General features: G+C 47.1%; 1 protein-coding gene across 2 annotated transcripts; it reads left to right on the top strand.

Annotated features, from left to right (window-relative positions):
- The first annotated feature begins 14 nt into the window (after window positions 1–14).
- On the top strand, window positions 15–18,270 carry LOC8039219 (N-acetyltransferase ESCO2). 2 transcript variants are annotated; one of them, XM_040220616.3, is made up of 6 exons: window positions 15–187; window positions 339–2,149; window positions 4,010–4,128; window positions 4,934–5,048; window positions 14,681–14,835; window positions 17,333–18,270. In XM_040220616.3, the coding sequence occupies exons 2-6, from the start codon at window positions 347–349 to the stop codon at window positions 17,454–17,456; spliced, it is 2,316 nt and encodes a 771-aa protein (XP_040076550.1). In that variant the 5' UTR covers window positions 15–187; window positions 339–346; the 3' UTR covers window positions 17,457–18,270. The 2 variants fall into 2 exon arrangements, with proteins under 2 accessions (XP_040076550.1, XP_040076549.1); XM_040220615.3 differs by having other exon boundaries at window positions 15–2,149.
- The last annotated feature ends 197 nt before the right edge of the window (window positions 18,271–18,467 follow it).

The following is an 18,467-nucleotide window of genomic DNA, read 5'->3' as shown; positions in this document are numbered from 1 at the left end:
TCAAGCCAGTCGAGCAACCATGTTAAACGGTGGCTATTTTTTGCAAAGGCGCGAAAAACCAATGGCTGAATTTTTTTTCGGTTACATGTCATTTTCGACGTACACGGAGCTTTTCCGTTTTCACTACCGATCGTCCCCGTGACGTCCATTTTTGCAACCTCCGATCGCGAAGCCCAACGACAAGAAGGTAAGCTATTGCTCCACCAGCAAACCGCCTCGCGGCCTCGCTACGGCGTTCTTATTTGCTCGCACGCGCTCCCACCCGGGACAGATTGTCGTGGCACTCACCCCTCAGCACTGACTCATGGAAGAAGTGACTTCGCTTCCCCAAAACGCAGATTCTCCGATGCCCTCGCCGGCTGTCGGGATGGCGCAAGACCCGAAGCGAGCCTCGACGCACCAGTGCAACTCGTTTTATTCCTCTAAAACCACGTACTTGACGCCGCTCGAGCGAAAGCGGCTCCGCGCCCTCGAAAACGAACTGCCTGCCGCCACCGATCGGGTCGAATCGCCCGCCAAGAAGGTCAAGCTGGCCAAGCTTCGCTCGCGAAAGTCACCGCCGACGCGCAACGAGGTCAAGGCTGCGGCGACGAAGTCGAAGAAACGGCCCTCGGCAACTAAGATCAATAAAAAGCAAACCCTGGCGTCCAGAGCGCGCCCCAGCTCAGTGATCGTTCCTCTGTCCGAAAGTCACTCGAGCACCGCTTCCAACGTCGTCGCCGGCGACGACGACAAGTTGCCGTCGAAGCCGGTGCGCAAGTTTTTCTCGTCAGGCCTGCGGGTTCCGAATCGGGGTGCGAGCGCTACGGCGGTTTCTTGGAACGGGAAATTCGACCTCAAGTTTAAGCGGGCGTTCGCTGCGACCAAGTCGGCCGGTGGCATGGACGTGGGCGCTAAGAAGCCCGTAGTCATGACCGTGCCATTCAAGCATCATCAGCAGGACCAGAAACCCGAAAATGCGGTCAACAGAAAGCCGCCCGACCTGGTCCCCAGCGCTACTGTACCTGAGCGGAAGACTCCCGACGCTGCCAGTGTACCGGAGTGCCTTGAGGATGAGTCATCACCTTCCCTGGGAAAATCTAGAATTGTGACTCCCCAGCTTGAACCAGGTGGTAGACTTGAGACGGCAGATGATCAAAAACCAGATGATGTCGTAGCAGACAATGGTCTCATATCTGTCTATGAGCCTGAAGCAGATGTCAAGCTCAAAGAGAAGTGCAAGGCGAAAGGAGACGGCAAGCTCGGAGAAGATGGCAAGCTCCCAGAATATTGCAAGGTCAAAGAGGACAGTATGCTCAAGAAAGATGGCAAACTCGGAGAAGATTACAAGGACAAAGAAGATACCATGCTCAAGAAAGATGCCAAGCTCGGAGAAGAGAGTAAGCTTAAAGACAGCAAGCTTAGAGCAGACAGTGTACTCAAATCTGTCAGTGAGCGGAAAGCAGACAGCATACTCAAAGCAGCGAGTGAGCGGAAAGCAGGCAGCAGCCAAATCAAAGATAGCCGTGGTGGCCGGACTAGTGCAAACTACAGCCAGACTGAAGCGGATGACAAGGTTGGCTGTTCCTCCTTCAAGGTGACCACAGTCTCTGACGACAAGCCATCGTGCTCCAAAGCACTCATATTCATCTCGGCTGAAAAGGAGAACCAGAAATCGGCCTGCGGAGCAGATGACACAAGTCAAGTGGCCGTTTCTCGAGCTAGCATCAACGGCCCACACGGAGAAGTGGAAAACCTGAAAGGGCAGTGCTGCCAAGAAGAGACACCCTTCGAAGACATTCTTCCACTGCCTGAAGTAAACCTGACACCTTCTAAGCAGGCAGCAGGGACCAGGAACCCTCTGATGGCGATGTTCAGTGACAACAGGAATTCTGGAGGATTGCCTCTCTACCCTGTCTTCTCCACGCCGGTTCATGCTCAGAGCCGGATGGGAACCAGATCTAGAATCAAGGCTTCGCCCATCGCCTTCCAGAAGAAGTTTCTGGTCAATACCTCAGATCCGTCGCAGCTCATCATTGATGCTGGGCAGAAGCACTTCGGGCCGATTGCCTGCAGCACGTGCGGTATGGTGTACAGTGCGGGAGAGATGGAGGACGAGAAACTTCATTCCAGGTTCCACCAGGGTTTCATGGGTGTTCTCAAGTTTCCTGTAAGTTGCATTACACTGGTCCATCTCTTGCTTGCGAGTTGCATAGCATGGGTGTAGGGTTGCTTTACCTGAGGGTTGCAGAACATTGACTGTGGCTATGCTCTATCTCAAGATGTGCCTAACACTGGCTCAAGTTGTCTTTTATCTCAGAGGTTGCATAACTTTGGCTTGGGCTGCATATCTTAAGAACATTGCTCAAGCTATTTGCCTCAAGAGTAGCTTGGCATTGGCTTGGGACATGCTTCTGAAGAGTTGCATGAAAGTGGGTCAGCTATGCCCACCTCTGCATCAGGGTTGCTTAACATTATTTTAGGCTAGCTGTCACGGGAGTGGCAGGACATTGACACAGGCCACCATAATTGCTCAAGTAGTAGCCACACTTTTTATGAACAGGACTTTTGCATCTACTTTCCTGTAGAGTACAGATACAGCCAATCATCACGTTCTGCATAAAAATAAAAAAATGGCAAAGATGTTACCTTTGTCCCGTATATCACTGCCTTTTTTCTGCTGATCGCGGTGATCCACTATCCCGTGCTCTTCGAGAAAGTAGACGCACAGGCCTTGTTTAAAAGAAGTGCGGCTATTGCTCGAGCAAATATGTTATATGTCTCAGCAGTTGCATAAGAGTGACCAATCTGTTTGTACATCTCAAAAGTTGCATAACATTTGCTCAATCTGGGTAAACCAGCAATCTCATAACATTGGCTGAATCTGTACCCAAGAGTTGAATAACATTGGCCCACCTATGTCCTCAAGAGTTGCATAGAAGTGGCCCAACTATGCTCAAGAATTGTATAACAGTGGCTCTGGCTTCAAAAACACTATCGTGTAATGCATCTGAGAAGCTACGTAACTTTAAGTGAAATTGCGCTCCACCTCTGGGGTTGCCAGCATTAGCCCACGCTATGCCTCACCCCTAGAGTTCTGCGCAGTATTCTCAAGGTCTCAGATGCAAGCACTGGGATTTAAAAATTAGGCATTTCTCGCATGGGTATGCATTGGGTAGAACTCAGAAACCCCAAAATGCCGGCTAATGTTTAATTTAAAAAGACCAGTTTTTTCTGCGCGAAATGTCGGCTGCAGTTCTGAGGCTTCTGGGTTTAGGTATGGTACTTGCAAAGCATCTCCAACTGTTGTGTATGTTGTGTCCTCATTAGTGTCCCCTCAATTTCAATCTGATGCTATCACGCTTGCCCAACATGGTCCCGGTGGTTGCAGAGCAGCGAAGGTAAATGTGCCGGGCGACTGCTCTGCCGTAGGTCACTCTGCAGCCTGGCAAACCATGGAAGGTTTAGCTTTGGCAGCCAGGAGTCGAGACGTTGGTATAACGACGACACTTACATTCACCCTTCTCTTTTTTGTCCTCTGAAATCCTACAACCGACTGCCAGCAGCACGACGTAATTTGTTTCCGCTTTGTGCCCCCTTTGGTTGCATAGCCATACAGGACGCTACACACAGCAGTCGAAGACGTGTTCCGGACACCGTGGCTTCGGGAGTGGGGACATTTTGCAAGTTTATTATTACTGGGCTAGGTGGCGCAAGCTACCACCCAACACAAAGGGTGCAGCCGTTAGGATCCGTCCAGTAGATGTCGGATGGGAGTTGCACTATAGTCGGCGACCGAATGAGAACGGCAGAGTGTGTCTTTCGAATGCTTGGCCTCCGGCGCGTGCTCCATGCCTCGCATTGTGCCTTGGCTGTGCACACGCGCCCGAGGTGGACGAGTCGTCGAAGCGTCATCGGAGGTAGGACGCTTGCGCCGGAGGCGGAACAACTGGAGCTCCTCCTCGCCGTTCTCTTCCTGTTGGCGACTAGAGTCGAAGGGTTACGGTCGACGCTCTGTCATCTTTGCCAGGGATGGAAGAAGCAGCGTGAGGTGGGCATCTACTACGACGGCAAGATCATCATGGTCTCCTTCTCGGACCCCAAGTTTATGCTGAAGAAGATGGAGGAGATCGGCCAGATGGTGGACAGGCGAGTCGTCCGTTTTCAGTTCTGCCCTTTTGTCGTACGGTCCACGTTGCACTGTGCAAAACATAGAGACGGATAATCGCGGCGAAAAACAACAGGATCCCGACAAATGACGAAACTCGAAATATAATTGGATCTGAGAAAGATGACGTAGGTGTGAAAGAGCAGCAATTGAAACGTCATGCTTGTTGCCTCTGCACGTGTCACTTTTTTTTTATCTATGTAATTGTGTTTTGAGCTTTGTCAGTCGCTTGGACCCTGATATTGTTTGCCGCGATTGGCTATCTAGAGTTCTGCATGAAAGATAGCTCGCATACCTTTCTTTAAAGTGCAGGCAAGACCTTAGGGACCACTCACATTTCGCCCATCATCGCTGTCTGATGTGTCTTCGTCGTCTCGTCTGCCTTTTTGAGACAAAGTACTGTATTCCTGGGTGTGTTCCCCAAGCTCTGAGGATTGCGGTAATTTGATTTAGGGTCCTTGGCTGCATAAAATCTGTAGTAGAGGCTCTGCCTCCAGGGTGAGCTTTCTATCTTGGATGACGCTTGGGGGCACGCACAGCCACAGCCACCGGAAAGCAACTAGTGCATGCGGGAGGCAGAGATTTGCCTGCACGTCACATGTCGCAACCGGCGTGAAGCCGACGATGCTAACCGACCTGGCCACGGTTCACATTTGCAAAGGTTGAATGTTGGACCGTCATTCTGTTTTTCGTCGCCGCTGGGAATGGCATATTTCTTCGAGGCAGGCATGTTCGTTGTGAACAGTTACGACTGTATTGCCCCTCACATCGTTTATGTCGGCGCAGGAACCTCGGCATCCTGGAAGCCGTCGACGGGATTCGTCCGCCGCGGATGTACTTCGTGTTTGTGTCCAACGACAAGAAGGTTCTGGGATTCCTGGTTGCTCAGCAGATTAAGGAGGTGAGTTCAACCCGGCCTTTTCGGCACACGGAACGAAACGGCCTCGCCTTGGCAATACGATGCAATTTCGACCCAGCCTCATTTCTGGAGACGTGAATTGTGCCTGCCGTAAAGTACCGAGCATGTCGCAGTAAGCGCTCACCCCCTTCTCTTAAAATATTCAAAGTTTAGGTGACAGACGGACATATCAAGCGCTCATCTTGGAAAACGCTGAACACACCGAGCCGATTGATGTGTTCTTCTGCGTCGGCTGCTTCTTCGAGAAGCCTGTGCAGAACGGTCAAGCTTTATGCGCATGCATTGGTGCAAAGCGTTGGAGCTTGATACAAGGACTCCGGTGTAAAGCAGGCTTGACAGGAGCATCGCGGCCGCTTAAAAATTTAGAGCTTTCGCCAGACTGCCGAACTACTCCGTTCTGTCGGTTCAAACGAGGGCCCACCCCGCCACATGTTTTTCTGCTCTTGAACCTCCGAACAAGTGTCCAACCTCCCCCTTTTTTTTGTTGTAATTTTGTTTGACCTTTGCATGTGCACTTTGTTGGTAATTTACTGCAAATTACATAATGCACCACAGAAACGTCTGCTGCACCCTGTGGCAGCCTTGTGCTGAGAGCTGCACCAACTTCGATGCTACAAAAAGAGGAGTTGAGTTTCTTGATGCCTGCTTGGTGCAGCTAAGACACTCTTTGCAACAATACATGGCTTGCATTGCCCTCACTTTAGCTGCCATTGTAGTAATCCTCCTCCCGAATTCGTACGCTCCTACCGAGTTTGCGTCTGCTGCAGCGCTCACGTTGAGCGAGCAGCTTCGCTTTTCTCGGCAAAAACAGTTGCGCGGATGCCAGGTGCGTAGCTTCTACGTGGTGCGAGGATGCCACGTAGAAGCTATCTATAGGACATGTCCTTGCGCTGCATTGTTGGGGACGGCCCTTCACCTATGATAACTAGAAAGCCCTTGCACAAACCTGTTTCACGGGCACTTGCTCGGGCAGTCTCGGAAACCTATGTCTTTAAAAGCGCAAATGCAGCAAATACTCTTTATGTGACCCTCAGAGTATTACTTAAATTTCTGCCATGTGGATCCCCCTTTTTTTTTTGGTTCCTCACTGTTTTACATGAAGAGCTTCCACTGCATGTTTTTCTTTTAATGGGGGAGAATATATTTTGCTCTAAATTACCCAAACTCCGAAAAAGCATGTTGCGAGTGTATTCACGTCTGCGGCGGTAACTACTAAAAGTAAAAACCCCACGACAAATGGTGCTTTGCGTGCATGTTTGTCAGTGCCTTCTTTAGATTATTTACTTTGAGTTTTTTATACTTATATAAGGTGAGCATGTACCTACATTCCCAGCGTTCTCCCCGGTGTTCAAGCAATTTAGCGAAAGATTTACTGGGGGTCGTTGCTTTGCGTGGCAAAGGCCGGTTCACACGTTTCCGTTCGAGTGTTATCGAGTGCAATCATTTGCATTTCTTTCTAACCGCTTTCGACAAGAGACTGGCAAGCTAATGCCGTCTGTCGGGCAACCCTGGAACGCCCGTGACCTGCGTATATATTTTTATGCGTAACTCTTGCTGGCAGGCTCAAAGTAATTCTGATTATGTTGTAATCGACTATTCATCATAAATAGTGCACAGCTTGGATCTTACGATTACTGCAAAACCTTCAGTCTACTTCTGCACGCACGGGAGGACTCCCAGGATTACCCGAAAGCGGTGCCGGTATGCTCTCTGTTTCTCGAGAGAACTTAGATTTAGGAGAGGAGCAATTTTACTGTGCAGCTCAAACTGTGTGTGTTTAGGAGCAACTCAAACTGTGCAGAGCTTTTACAGTTTAATGGTAGACACCCCATGCACGAATTGGTCGCAAGTGTGTGTGCATGAGCAGCCGCATGGAGAGGAGAAGGGCGGGTGGAGCGGCTGAGCAGAGGTCGGAGACGCTTGCAGGCCATCGGTGCTTGCAGCTCCTCCTCTCAGCACACTGTCATTAATTTAAACTCCAGAAAGCCGCAAATTTCGTTTTAATTATCGAAAGTTTGAATTGTCAAAAATTCATCTACCTAAATATGATGCAAGATAAAATTATGGTAAGCTGTATGGACGGCTACACATACAGAGCAGACGTTTGATGATTCTCTCTACGCAGCCAGGCCTTCTAATCATGAGCACGTGTGTCTCACATGAAACATTGGTGGAATGTATAACATAAGTTTATTCATCCCTCATGAAGTGTTGTTTATTGTAAGTGGTTTAGACTAGTGATGGACCAAATCTGCCGAATGTCAGATTTGGCGAAGATTTGTTAAAAATTCGGCAAATATATGCGCATGCTCAAGAACGCGACAGGGCCATCGATTGCAAATAAACGCCCGTGCAGTCATACGGTTCCCATGAAACAGTGTAGTGCTACCAGCGGTTAGGGTGAGGTGCGGAGCAAGCGACACAGTAACTGTGCATTTGTGAGCCTTTGAGAGTGTGGTTCTCTTTCTTTTTTTCTGCCTCAAGAACAGAAAATTGGCCAGGAATTGGCGCAGCACTGCACAAGTGACAAATGGTGCGGTACATTCTGGTTAACATGATTTTCGTTTGGCCTTTACAGTGATGCAACAAGGTAATTACAAGGTTGACTGACAGGTACTCAAAGCACTCTTTGCAGTTAAAACAATTCTCTTTTTTGGCTCAGAAGTAGTTCGTACCAAAACAAAATAACATTGCTTTTTAATTAGCGTTATTTTGCGGCTTTCATTTATCTGCATAAAACTGAGCAGAACTATCATGCTCGACGTTGTACATCCGAAATTCCTAACTCTTACCATCTTCCTAAACATTTGTGTGTCTCCTAACATTAGAGACTGGCATTTTAAAAGTTAACAATGGACGTACAGTTTCAAACAAAGCTGGCATCAAGTGACTCAAATTAAAAAAAAAAACATGCATATTTATAATAACATCAGCAACCGTTGCATTCCTTTTCGCGTACAAGACGGTGACCTGCAGAAAACGTAAAAACCCAGTGTTATGCGGAGAGCAAGTTGTCTGCTTCTTTGGAGGGGTTGCGGTGACGTCAGAACGATGCCGAGTTCTGATTGGCTTTGATGGGAAGGATAGTGGGTAGACCTCAATGCTGGATGCCATATCTCGTTCAAATGGTCACCCGGCATTACGGACGAAAGTTTCGGTGACAGATATTTCGCCATGCAGGGGGATTCACCCATTATTTTTTTAAACCAGCCAATAAGAGCTCGGCATTCTGACATCATCACAATTCCTATGCAAGAACCAGACAAACTTGCACTCCGCATTGCCTTTATTTTAACAATGTCCACGGACTTGCAGGTATGTGCTGATGAGGCCTCAAAACCGAAACTTGCGTATTGCGACTGTGCCCGCTACTACCCAGTTTTGTTGCATCACTTCTGCAAGAAGTCACTATTAAAATTGCCAGTAAAGACAAAAATGACACCAATACAATGATCTTGTAGAATATGACCCTATTTAGTTGTAATTCTGTCAATATGCATTACACATTGCATTTAAGTTAAGGAAGAAAAAAAATATTTTTTTGCCAGGAAAAGCTAAATATCAACTTTAAAGGGGCACTCAGGTGAATTTTGAGATTTTCTATTTATTGTCATGGCTCTAGCTACGGGCTCTAAGCATCCTAAAAAACCCGAAATCACATTTAAGGGGTGGCTGATTTCCCTATTAAAAGTCCAATCAAAGATGGTGCCGCGCCCCTCTTTCTGCATTGTGGCGCAAAACACCAGAGGGCGCCACCGAACAGGAAGGCAGCCGGGGGAAGGCACGCGACAGCCAGTCACAAATGACGGCTTCCCGGCAAACTAATTTTTCGAAGGCGCGCATATTTGAAAATTTAGTACGCGGAGAAGCTGTCACCCGTGATTGGCGATCGCGTGCCCTCCCTGCTGCCTTCCTGTCTGGTGGCACCCCCTGGTGTTTTGCGCCGTGGCAGAGTAAGGGGGGCGTGGCACAATCTTTGATTGGATTTTTAGTAGAAAAATTGTTCGCCCTTGAGTGTAATTTCAGGTTTCTTAGGATGCTTAGAGCCCATAGACTGAGTTATGACGGTAAATAGACAATTTCGGTTCGGCCCATCACTAATTTAGACTGAACGTAACACCTCAAAACAAAATTAAGTTTGTTTATCCCGCAAAAAAGGTGTCTATGGTGGACTATTAAGCAGGGTACACATGAGCGATGCAAACGGGCTCCGCTCAGCAGCTTCCACAGCAACTTGCGTGGATGCTGTGACGTGGACCTACGCCGTGCCGCCACGTCACACGTGTAGGTCGTTATACGTAGCTTGCATTGATGTCGCATCAACCGCCACTGTTCCGTACCATGCTCCTGTGCTCATACGTTCTGCAGTATACATCGGCGCTATCGAATTTGTCCTTTTCGGAAAGGGCTGGCGAGAAGAACAAATTCGATGGTATGAAATGTATAACGAAAAAATAGTCAGAGTGCAGGCGAGCTGGTGTAAGTTGAACATGATTGTAAACCTGAGACTGGGGCAGAAAGAGAACACAACAGAAGGTAGTAAAAGAGGAGGCAACGTCTCTGTAGTAAAAGAGGAGACGTTGCCTCCTCTTTTACTACCTTCTGTTGTGTTCTCTTTCTGCCCCAGTCTCAGGTTTACAATCATGTTCATGAAATGTATGCTGCAGAATGTACAAGCAAGGATGCATGGTACAGAGCAATGACGGTTGGTACGGCGCCATATGACGTCACGTGCAAGGCATATATAGAAACAGCCACGCGACTCCCGTTTTTATCGCCCATACGCATACCGTAGAATACCGTGCATCCGCCCATTCTACACTGCGCAACCATTGCCAAATTTGTAAGATCCGAAAAAACACGGATAATACATTTATATTTAAAATTGATGACCGGTCAAGCGCCCATCCCCCTTTTTTTCGCGATTATCTCAAAATTTTAAGTGGGTGCTTGCCCGGTATTTTACGGTACATAGGTAAATTACTCCCAAAATGTAATTTAATTACAAATACTTTATTTCAAAAGTAGTTTAACTACAATTATTACTATGTGAAAAGTAATTAATTAAAATTACAAATTACTTTTAAAAAGTAATGCATTTACTTTCCAATTACTTGTTTCTGAGAGTGACCCTACTCCGGCCATATAACTTTAAACGAGTTGTATGAAATGCATCACATTTGTTCATTCCTTGCCCCAATGTTTGAGGAGGCTTAATCGTCGCTGCATAAATGTCATGTATTGTACTTTCCTTTTATGAATTTCATTAAATTCAATGAAGTACTACGTTCTTGAATTTTTAATAAATAATAATTAATTAGTTCATATGCTGGAAAACGTCAGTCGCTAAAGAAAAAAATTGGGTTGACAGACTTTTGTTAGCCAGACAAATAGAAATGCGACAGTCAGTCATACATGAATATTTTACTACTGTTAATATAAAACTAAAACCCAGACGCACTAATACAACCTCATTCCCATACAAACATCATGTTATTGGTGGCAATATTCACAGGTGCAAGGTCAGTCTCCGAAATGCTTATTCAAATAATATCCAAGGTAAAACCAACAAGAAAATAAACTTGAAAATAATACAAATATGTGACAGTACTGGAAGAAGGACGTAAAGAACTGGCAAAAAAGAAGAAAGAAAAATAGCTTCATAGACAGTTAAAGTCCCCAACTGAAAGCTGCAGCTCAATTATTTTTCTTTCAGTATTTTGGCATGTTTACGCTATTGTTATCTGCTCGCACTACAGACGGTGCTACGCGGCACCGTTGAGGTAGGCTCCAAAGACGATTGTCTCTCAGCCCGCAGTTTAAGCAACAAAAAAACAAACAACACGGCTCTATTTTTGTTGTGCGTGCATGTCTATGTGTGCCACCAGGCGCTAGGCCACTTGTGCGAGTACTGAGGCTTTCAGGGAGGTTCAGTTGGCGCCGCCAAGTCTCGCAAAAGTAATGCGGAGGGCAAGTTCGTCTGCTTCTTGCGCAGGGGGTAGCGGTGACGTCAGAACGCCGAGCCCTGATTGGCTGATCGCGACCCCCTATTGAGCGTCGTCTGCTCCTTTGCAACGTCGTCTGCATCTGTCTTACCCTTCCCGCGACTTCCGGAAGGGCAGAGGCGAGATTCACGAAACAATCTTACGCCAAAAATGTGCGTAAGACAAAACTTCAGAACAAATTCGTATTCACGAAACAAAATTTTTTTAAGTTTTGCGCAGGTTACGACGAAATCCTCCGACAGCTCCGAAGCTGTCTTACGCACTGATCACAGCATGGCCGACAGCGTCGCGGTCGCGACGACCCTCGGACGTTTATTTTTCTATGTGCGCTTCACACGCGTCCCGACTTCAAGCAGCAAGAAAAAAAGTAAAAAGACTTGAAACAGACCACGACGAACAACAACGCTGGATCCACAAGCACCCGGGAAAAGCTCCGACGACCACGATTCTACCGAACGCGAGCACGGCAGTTAGGCCTAGCAGGCACTCCGCGACTCGGCGACCGTTTTCCCACGACCGGCTGGCGTGCTGAATGGAATATGCCGCGCGACCCTTGTGAACCCTTCACGTATTATACTTTGATCGCTGACCTCAATTTTAGATTAAGGGGTCAATTTCTTCCTCTTGTTATCTCCTTGTTTCCCGAGGCAATGGTGACTCTCGCCGGTAAAAAAGCGGTGAATCTCCGACAGACGCAGGAAAGGTAAAGCAGCCATCGCTTTGACTTGCAGACGTAAAGCTGGCGACGTGAACTGCGCCAACCCGACGACGCCGTTAAAGAATGAGGGGTCTCGCCGCACACGAAAGGAGGGAAAAAGTATTTCGGAGGGAACTTGCGGACACTAACCACCCTCACTCTCGGTTCTTAGCAAACAAACCTCGGCGCCTCGGGACACCTCGCCAGTGAGTCCTTTGATTTCTCTCCTTGATGGGCGTCTGCTAGTTAGACGAAAACAACGTACCGCTCGAGTTATTTCGTCTGCCCTCTTTGAAAGGCGAAGTCGAGCTCGCTCGACTTCCGAAAGTCGCAGGAAAGGTAAGACAGACGCAGACGACGTTGCGAGCAGACGACGTTGCAAAGGAGCAGACGACGCTCAGATAGGGGGTCGCGATCAGCCAATCAGGGCTCGGCGTTCTGACGTCACGGCTACTTCATTTCTCATGCGCAGAAGACTAAAATCAGCCCACTTGCGAGGCGTATTGTAATTGTGCCAGAAGTTTGGCGATTACTCACGCTACAAAGTAATTAAATTACTATTCCTTTAACACAAAGTAATTATGTACAATTAGAAATCACGAAACAAAGGAGATAAATTACAGTGATTCAATTACTGTAATTCAATTACTACCCATGTGTCTCCCGCTTTAGCTCCGTCGAGCCTGCATAACAAGCACCGCTGCTCTGCGGAGAAACAACACCCGCGGATGTGAGCTTCGCAGGGGTTGCTTCTCCGCAGCGCCCGGAAAGAAGCGTGCTCAACGGAGCCACGAGAAAAAAAAGTGAATTACATGAAAACGCCGTTCGAATTGAGCAGCTTATAAAGACATTAAAAACATAATGGGACCAGCAAAATTTCAAAATTCGTTTGAATTGCACAGAGGTGCGAAATATCCGAGTTCAAATTATCGCGAGCATACTGTGTTACAAACACGTCCCACAAACCATGTGATCCCGATTGAGCAGTTGGAACCGCTCCGAAATCTAGGGACACTATAGTGTTTTCCTGTTGTAAGTGGTTGCGAGGAAATGCAACGCGCCCGATCGCACAAACGCCGCCTAGAGTCGAGGCCGGTGCACTCCTCCCGTGATGTCACCGCAGGAGGCGATCAAATCAAGCCGGGCGCCTTGAGATAGCGCTGATATGAAGGCATCGCGCATGAATATACTATCATAGAAACAGGTTTTTATTGATACAAACATAGTTTATAATCTATAAATTATGTAGTTTAGAAATAACAAATGTTCTGTAGTCGTTGACAACTCAAGAAGGAAGGGCGAATGAAAAGAAGAGGGGAGAGGAGGAAATAGACGCAACGCTGGCGAGGGGAGGACGAAATCCGCCCCCCTCGCTAGCGTTGACTCCGCTTCCTCCTCTCCTATTTTCCTTTTTCTCGCCCTACCTTCTTATCCTTCAACATGCTATAATAGTAGTAGTGGCGCCGCGGAAGAGCTATAATTTTCATAAATAGGCGTGACACTGAATTATGCGACATGGCAAAACATTTCATAGTAGCAATGTAATGCACACAGAGCCAAATGCTCACGAAAAGTATTGCCTACTAAAGCAATTATATGTTCCTGAGGAATTCTGAATTCTGTTTCAAGATGAAACAGCATAAAAGTTACTTTATTGGTGGGAAGAAAGTTTACGGCAAATAAAAGTAGGGAAACATCTTCGAAAGAGTTCCATATCTACCTCAATCTTCCACATTTATTTTTTAATTAATCCAAGTCAATTCAGTTAGTTCAGTTCCTTATGGCTTTACTACTCAGGTACTTGTGAACGCTCATTATTTTTATCACTTATCGCCAACACCATATTTTTTTAGTCCAATGGCTATCTTGCACCGAAACAGATGCATCAGCAGAACAGCAAGCATTCCTGAGCTATAGCGATTCCGACGAGAGACGGAGGTCTTCACAAAGAAAGAAGTGCGAACGCGTGATTTTATCGCGTAGTGTCCCATACGACAAAAAAAAAACGCATAAAGAGTTCTTACGTTTTAAAGTTATCCACGCAGCCTAGTCACCGCCATAAGTAAATTTGGGTACTACAACCCTAGACAACGTCCGATTGATGCCTCTCGACATCGCTCGAGAGAGACTTCGTGCAGTCTGGAGCCACAGTCGAAACAGAACGCAAAAGCCATAGCATAAAAGGTCACAGACAAACCTGCACACAGAAACGCCGCATAACGGAAAGCACTTTTGGAAGCCTGCAGCACGTTACGTAATTGGAGACGTCGTTGTCATGCTTGAGCTTGCCGGTGACTTTTATGCTATCCTCCTCTTCTGCAGCGTCTCGATGTTCTTTGTAGACACTCAAATCTCACAAACACACGAAAGGGCACCCAGAAAGGAAAGATTGAATACCTTGAGTAAACACCCATGTGGTTTCAGTCAGTTTCACCTTTTAAGCCCAATGGCGGCGGCAACCAGCTGTCGGCCTCTGGGTCAGGGCGGTAGTTTTGTTTCTTTCGTTGTAGAGAATATACAAACCCGAAATCCCAACCTCAAATAAAATAATGATATAGCATGCTTTTTATTATAAAAATACAAACTTATGCAAAAGGGTAAACTTAAAATTATATTTAGCAACATTCTGAATACGGCACTATGACTACCGCGGCATTTGGATGGGCGGCTGTCCAGAATGAAAGAACAGCTCAGAAGTGGAGAAGCCCAACTTCCAAAATTGCCTCTTCCTCTTGACGTTGGTGACGTCACGCCTCCAAGCGATATCGCCTTGACCCTTGGTGGTGTTGATCCCACGCATACACAAATGTTTGAACCAGCCTCGAGACACAGCCTGTGTTGGCTATGGTCGGTTGCGCGGTCTACACGCGAGCACTGACATCTGCTGCCTCCTTTTTTTTCGGTGTGTGCAGGCTTACAGGGTCATCCCCAGCGAGTCGCGAGAGATCACGCACAACTACCTGTGTGAGAGCACTCCTGTCCCCGCAACCTGCGGGGTCAGCCGGATCTGGACAGCACCCTTCTACCGTCGCAAGAGGGTCGCCACGCGCCTCCTGGACCGCCTCAGGTGACCGCTCCCCTTTCGCCCCATGTACGATCGGTGCGCGACGCACGCCCAATAGACTGTTGCACCGAGGGCTTCCCGGGCGGTGCCGTTTTGTTCGACTGTAGCGCCATCTGCATACTACAGTCGAACCCCGCTACAGCGAAATTGAAGGTGCATTCACAAAAAAAATTTGTTGTGGCAAAAATTTTGTTGTAAAATTCACAAAAAAAGGTCATACCTGAACTGGTAAAGTACAAAAATCTGTACACACCATGTGTACGTAGCCTTGTCGAGCTCTTTGTGCGCTGAGTGTGTCAGTTTCTTTAGCTTGGCCGACGTCCCCGATGCAAGAGCCTTTTCGATTGCATCTTTCGACTTTAGGATCATCGACAAACAACCCGGAGAAATTCCTGACTTTTTCGCGGTGGCAACTTTCTTCTGTCCAATTGCAACTTTGGCCGGGATGCGAGCTTTATCGTCTAAATATAAAAATTTGGATAGTCTGCAGCAGAGGATTATCAAGCCAAAAACTAAGCTGCAACCAACATTGGTGCAACAGCAAAGGAAGGCCAGAAATGCCAGCCTCATTGCCGCCGCCATAGAGTAATGGCGGCCTGCACGCCGGGTCAACGTTGCACTCGTTGCGCTCGGGTTCCGGGGTTTTTCAGTTACTAGTGGCAGTTTCTGGTGGTTCAACACACAATTTAAACTGTACAGTACACATATTTTATGTGCCAAAATGCACCAAAGTGCTCGGAGGTTTGTTTTTCGTACAGAAAATTTATCTTTCGAACTTCGAATTGCTCTGTAAAATTTCGTTCAAGCGGGACGGCACAAGAAACTGTGTACGCTGTAGTGAGAATTTTTATGCATTGACCCCTATGGACCATTGATGGGGAACCGAAAAATGTTCGTTGAAGCGGCATTCGTTGAAGTGGTGTTCGACTGTACAGGGTTTGAATGAAATTCGAACACTGGAGCACATGGCCGTCGACGCGTACTGCGCTGGAAACTGATGAAACTGCGGGTGGAGAGTAGGGCACTGCGAGGGTGTGCGTCCTACTCCAATGTGTTTGAACCTCACCCAGCACAAACCAAGCTTAGAAGCTGCGCCAGTAGTGTTTCTGAAGTTGCGCCACTGATAGCCTTTCATTCTTACTCGATGGTACATTCGGGCGTTTTAAAGGATTCGGCAGGGTAAAGCAGGGTGCCAGAACTGCCTGAACATCGCGGCTTTATTTCCCCTTCTCCTCTCGCTCAAGTGGAATGGCTTATGGGGAGAGAGAGAGAAGAAAGTATGTACAATCGCATGGTGGGGCTTGATGTCTGTACCCATATGGTCATTGCTGCGAGGGGATACTGAAGGCGCTTTTAAAGGAGCCGTGTAGCAATATTGGGTCGGAAAGTTTCTGAAATAACACAAGCTTATTATCATTATGTGATTAGACATAATGATTTTAGGGGAAGTCTCCAAAGTGGAGAAGATATACAAAAGAACAAACTAACTTCTTTCGGTCTAGCTTTCTTGCATCTGGTTTCACCAATGTAAGAAGCGCTCCAGTGGCGTAGCTGGGGGGAGAGGCTTGTGGGGCTTCAGCCCCCACCCCTTCCGGAATCCAGCCGACCCTACAATATACACATGCATTTTGACACCCCTCCACCCCCCAAATATTCCTAACTACGCCACTGACGAGGTGGGGTCAGCGGAAGCTGTTGGAATCCAGCAGAGTGGATGCGTGCGTCAAGTTCTAAGTAAATTTTGTCCCAATAAAATGAATATTAGGTGCGAAATATCCTATTCACGTGCTCAGTAGGGTTTTATTCATTCGTGGTGCAACTAACCGTTGCACGCATTTACAGGGTGTCCGGAATAAAAATGTTTCACTGCAAAAAATAATAATGCTCAAGTTTCTACCCAAAAATGTATTGTAAGATACTGGGGGAGCAGTGCCCACCCCGCTTTTACTGAAAATTGGGTTAATCTAAACATGGGTGCTTGTCTGTTCCAATCGGGCACTTAACGTATAGCTAGCAGAATTCCCAAGTTTGGAAAATGTTAATAGTGAGTGCTTGATAAGTTTCTGAGCTTGCCATTCCTGGTTCAATAGCTATAAGCGATTTTCAGAAGTAACGAAATGGGGGCCCGCTCCTGGTACCCGATATCATTCATCTCCGCACATTCGTGGGCGTCGTCGGCTGCCCTTTCCTCGTTGAATGTTTTCGGAAATCCCTTTCAACGTTTGAAGCAGACAACGACCAGGTCTGAGACTTGGGCATCTGGTCAGAACTGCTAGCACCCCATTTGGGCAGAGACCTGGTATGCATATTTTTTATTTGGGCAAAGAAACTCTACATTTTATTCCAGGCAGACACCCTGTACTTGAGCTTAAATTTAATTTAATATAAAAACAAGTACAGAGTTGCGAATTTGTCTACTGTCAAGTTCTGAATGAACGCCCTTCCTGAAAGATTGCTGTGTCTTACTATGCCTTGCTGGTTTTTGCCCCATTTCTTCTAGGACAAACTTTTCCTACGGCTGCCTCGTCGAACTGAACGAGCTGGCATTCTCGGACCCTACCATGATGGGTCGAAGCTTTGCTGCGGCGTACACCCGAAACGACCGTTTTCTCGTCTTCCGATGAGGCCGAAGTCGACGACCTCTTGTAACATCTGACAATGCGGACTGTGCACGTAACTTATTATCGCTCGGGACTCGAGTTGCGTGAGCAAAGGGCAGCTTCTTTTATGTAGAGTGACTACAATGAATCTTGGCGCCGCAAAACGTGCTGAAAAAATCGGCTCCTTCACATAGAAAGCCCAAACTTTCATTGAATGGGCATTTAGCTGGAGCATTTTATCTAGTGAGATTGTAAGGCATAGCACCATTCCTGTGAAAAATGGGGCCAGCAAACTTGCCAGGGTCAAAGGCAGACATGTTTTGCAGACGACTGAGTTTCCAATGGCTGCAAAATGTGGTGCCATCTTTCGATAAGTGCAGCGAGCGGACGCCGCACTCTTCCATCTGCTCGCTGCTTTTATTCGAAGGTGGCACCACAGGCTAGCTAGGTCCGCCAATGCATCTGCCATTGACCCTGACAAGTTTTGTTACTCGTTTTTCACAGCAAGGGAGCTACATCTTGAAATTTCACCAGGTAAAATGCACTAGCTAAATGCACATTCAGTGAAAAATTGAACTTTTTATGTGCAGGCACCCATTTTTCTGGTTCGTTTTATGGTGCTAAGATACATTGGAGACACATAGTTTTTTTACGTCTAGTCAGGACTAAGAGTTCCACTGCTGCCTTTTGTGTATTGTCTTGGAATGCAAGCGTCTATGGTGGAAAGCTCTACACCTGCAAATGAGTATATGACGATTTGCTTTTTTTTCTTTTTGACCATGTGAAGTTGACTTGGTGCGCCACTTCGGAAATAATAAAGGTCTTCCTTTCGTTCTCACTGATCCCTCCTGTCCAGTGATCAAACATTTGGAACTTTGTCGATGGGTGTTTTTTACTTGAAGCAGTTGTCAGATTATTTCTGCCTGAACTTCTTGTCTATGCAGAGCGTAAGTTTGTCTGCTTCTTGTGCACAAGTTGCGGTGACGTTGGAACACGGAGCTCCAACTGGCTCAAGTGGAAGGATGGTGGTTAGAC

This window comes from Ixodes scapularis, unplaced genomic scaffold (genome assembly GCF_016920785.2).
Source record: "Ixodes scapularis isolate PalLabHiFi unplaced genomic scaffold, ASM1692078v2 PGA_scaffold8__174_contigs__length_109621045, whole genome shotgun sequence".
NCBI classification, from domain to species: Eukaryota; Metazoa; Arthropoda; class Arachnida; order Ixodida; family Ixodidae; genus Ixodes; species Ixodes scapularis.
This window is presented reverse-complemented; position numbering and strand designations above follow the sequence as displayed.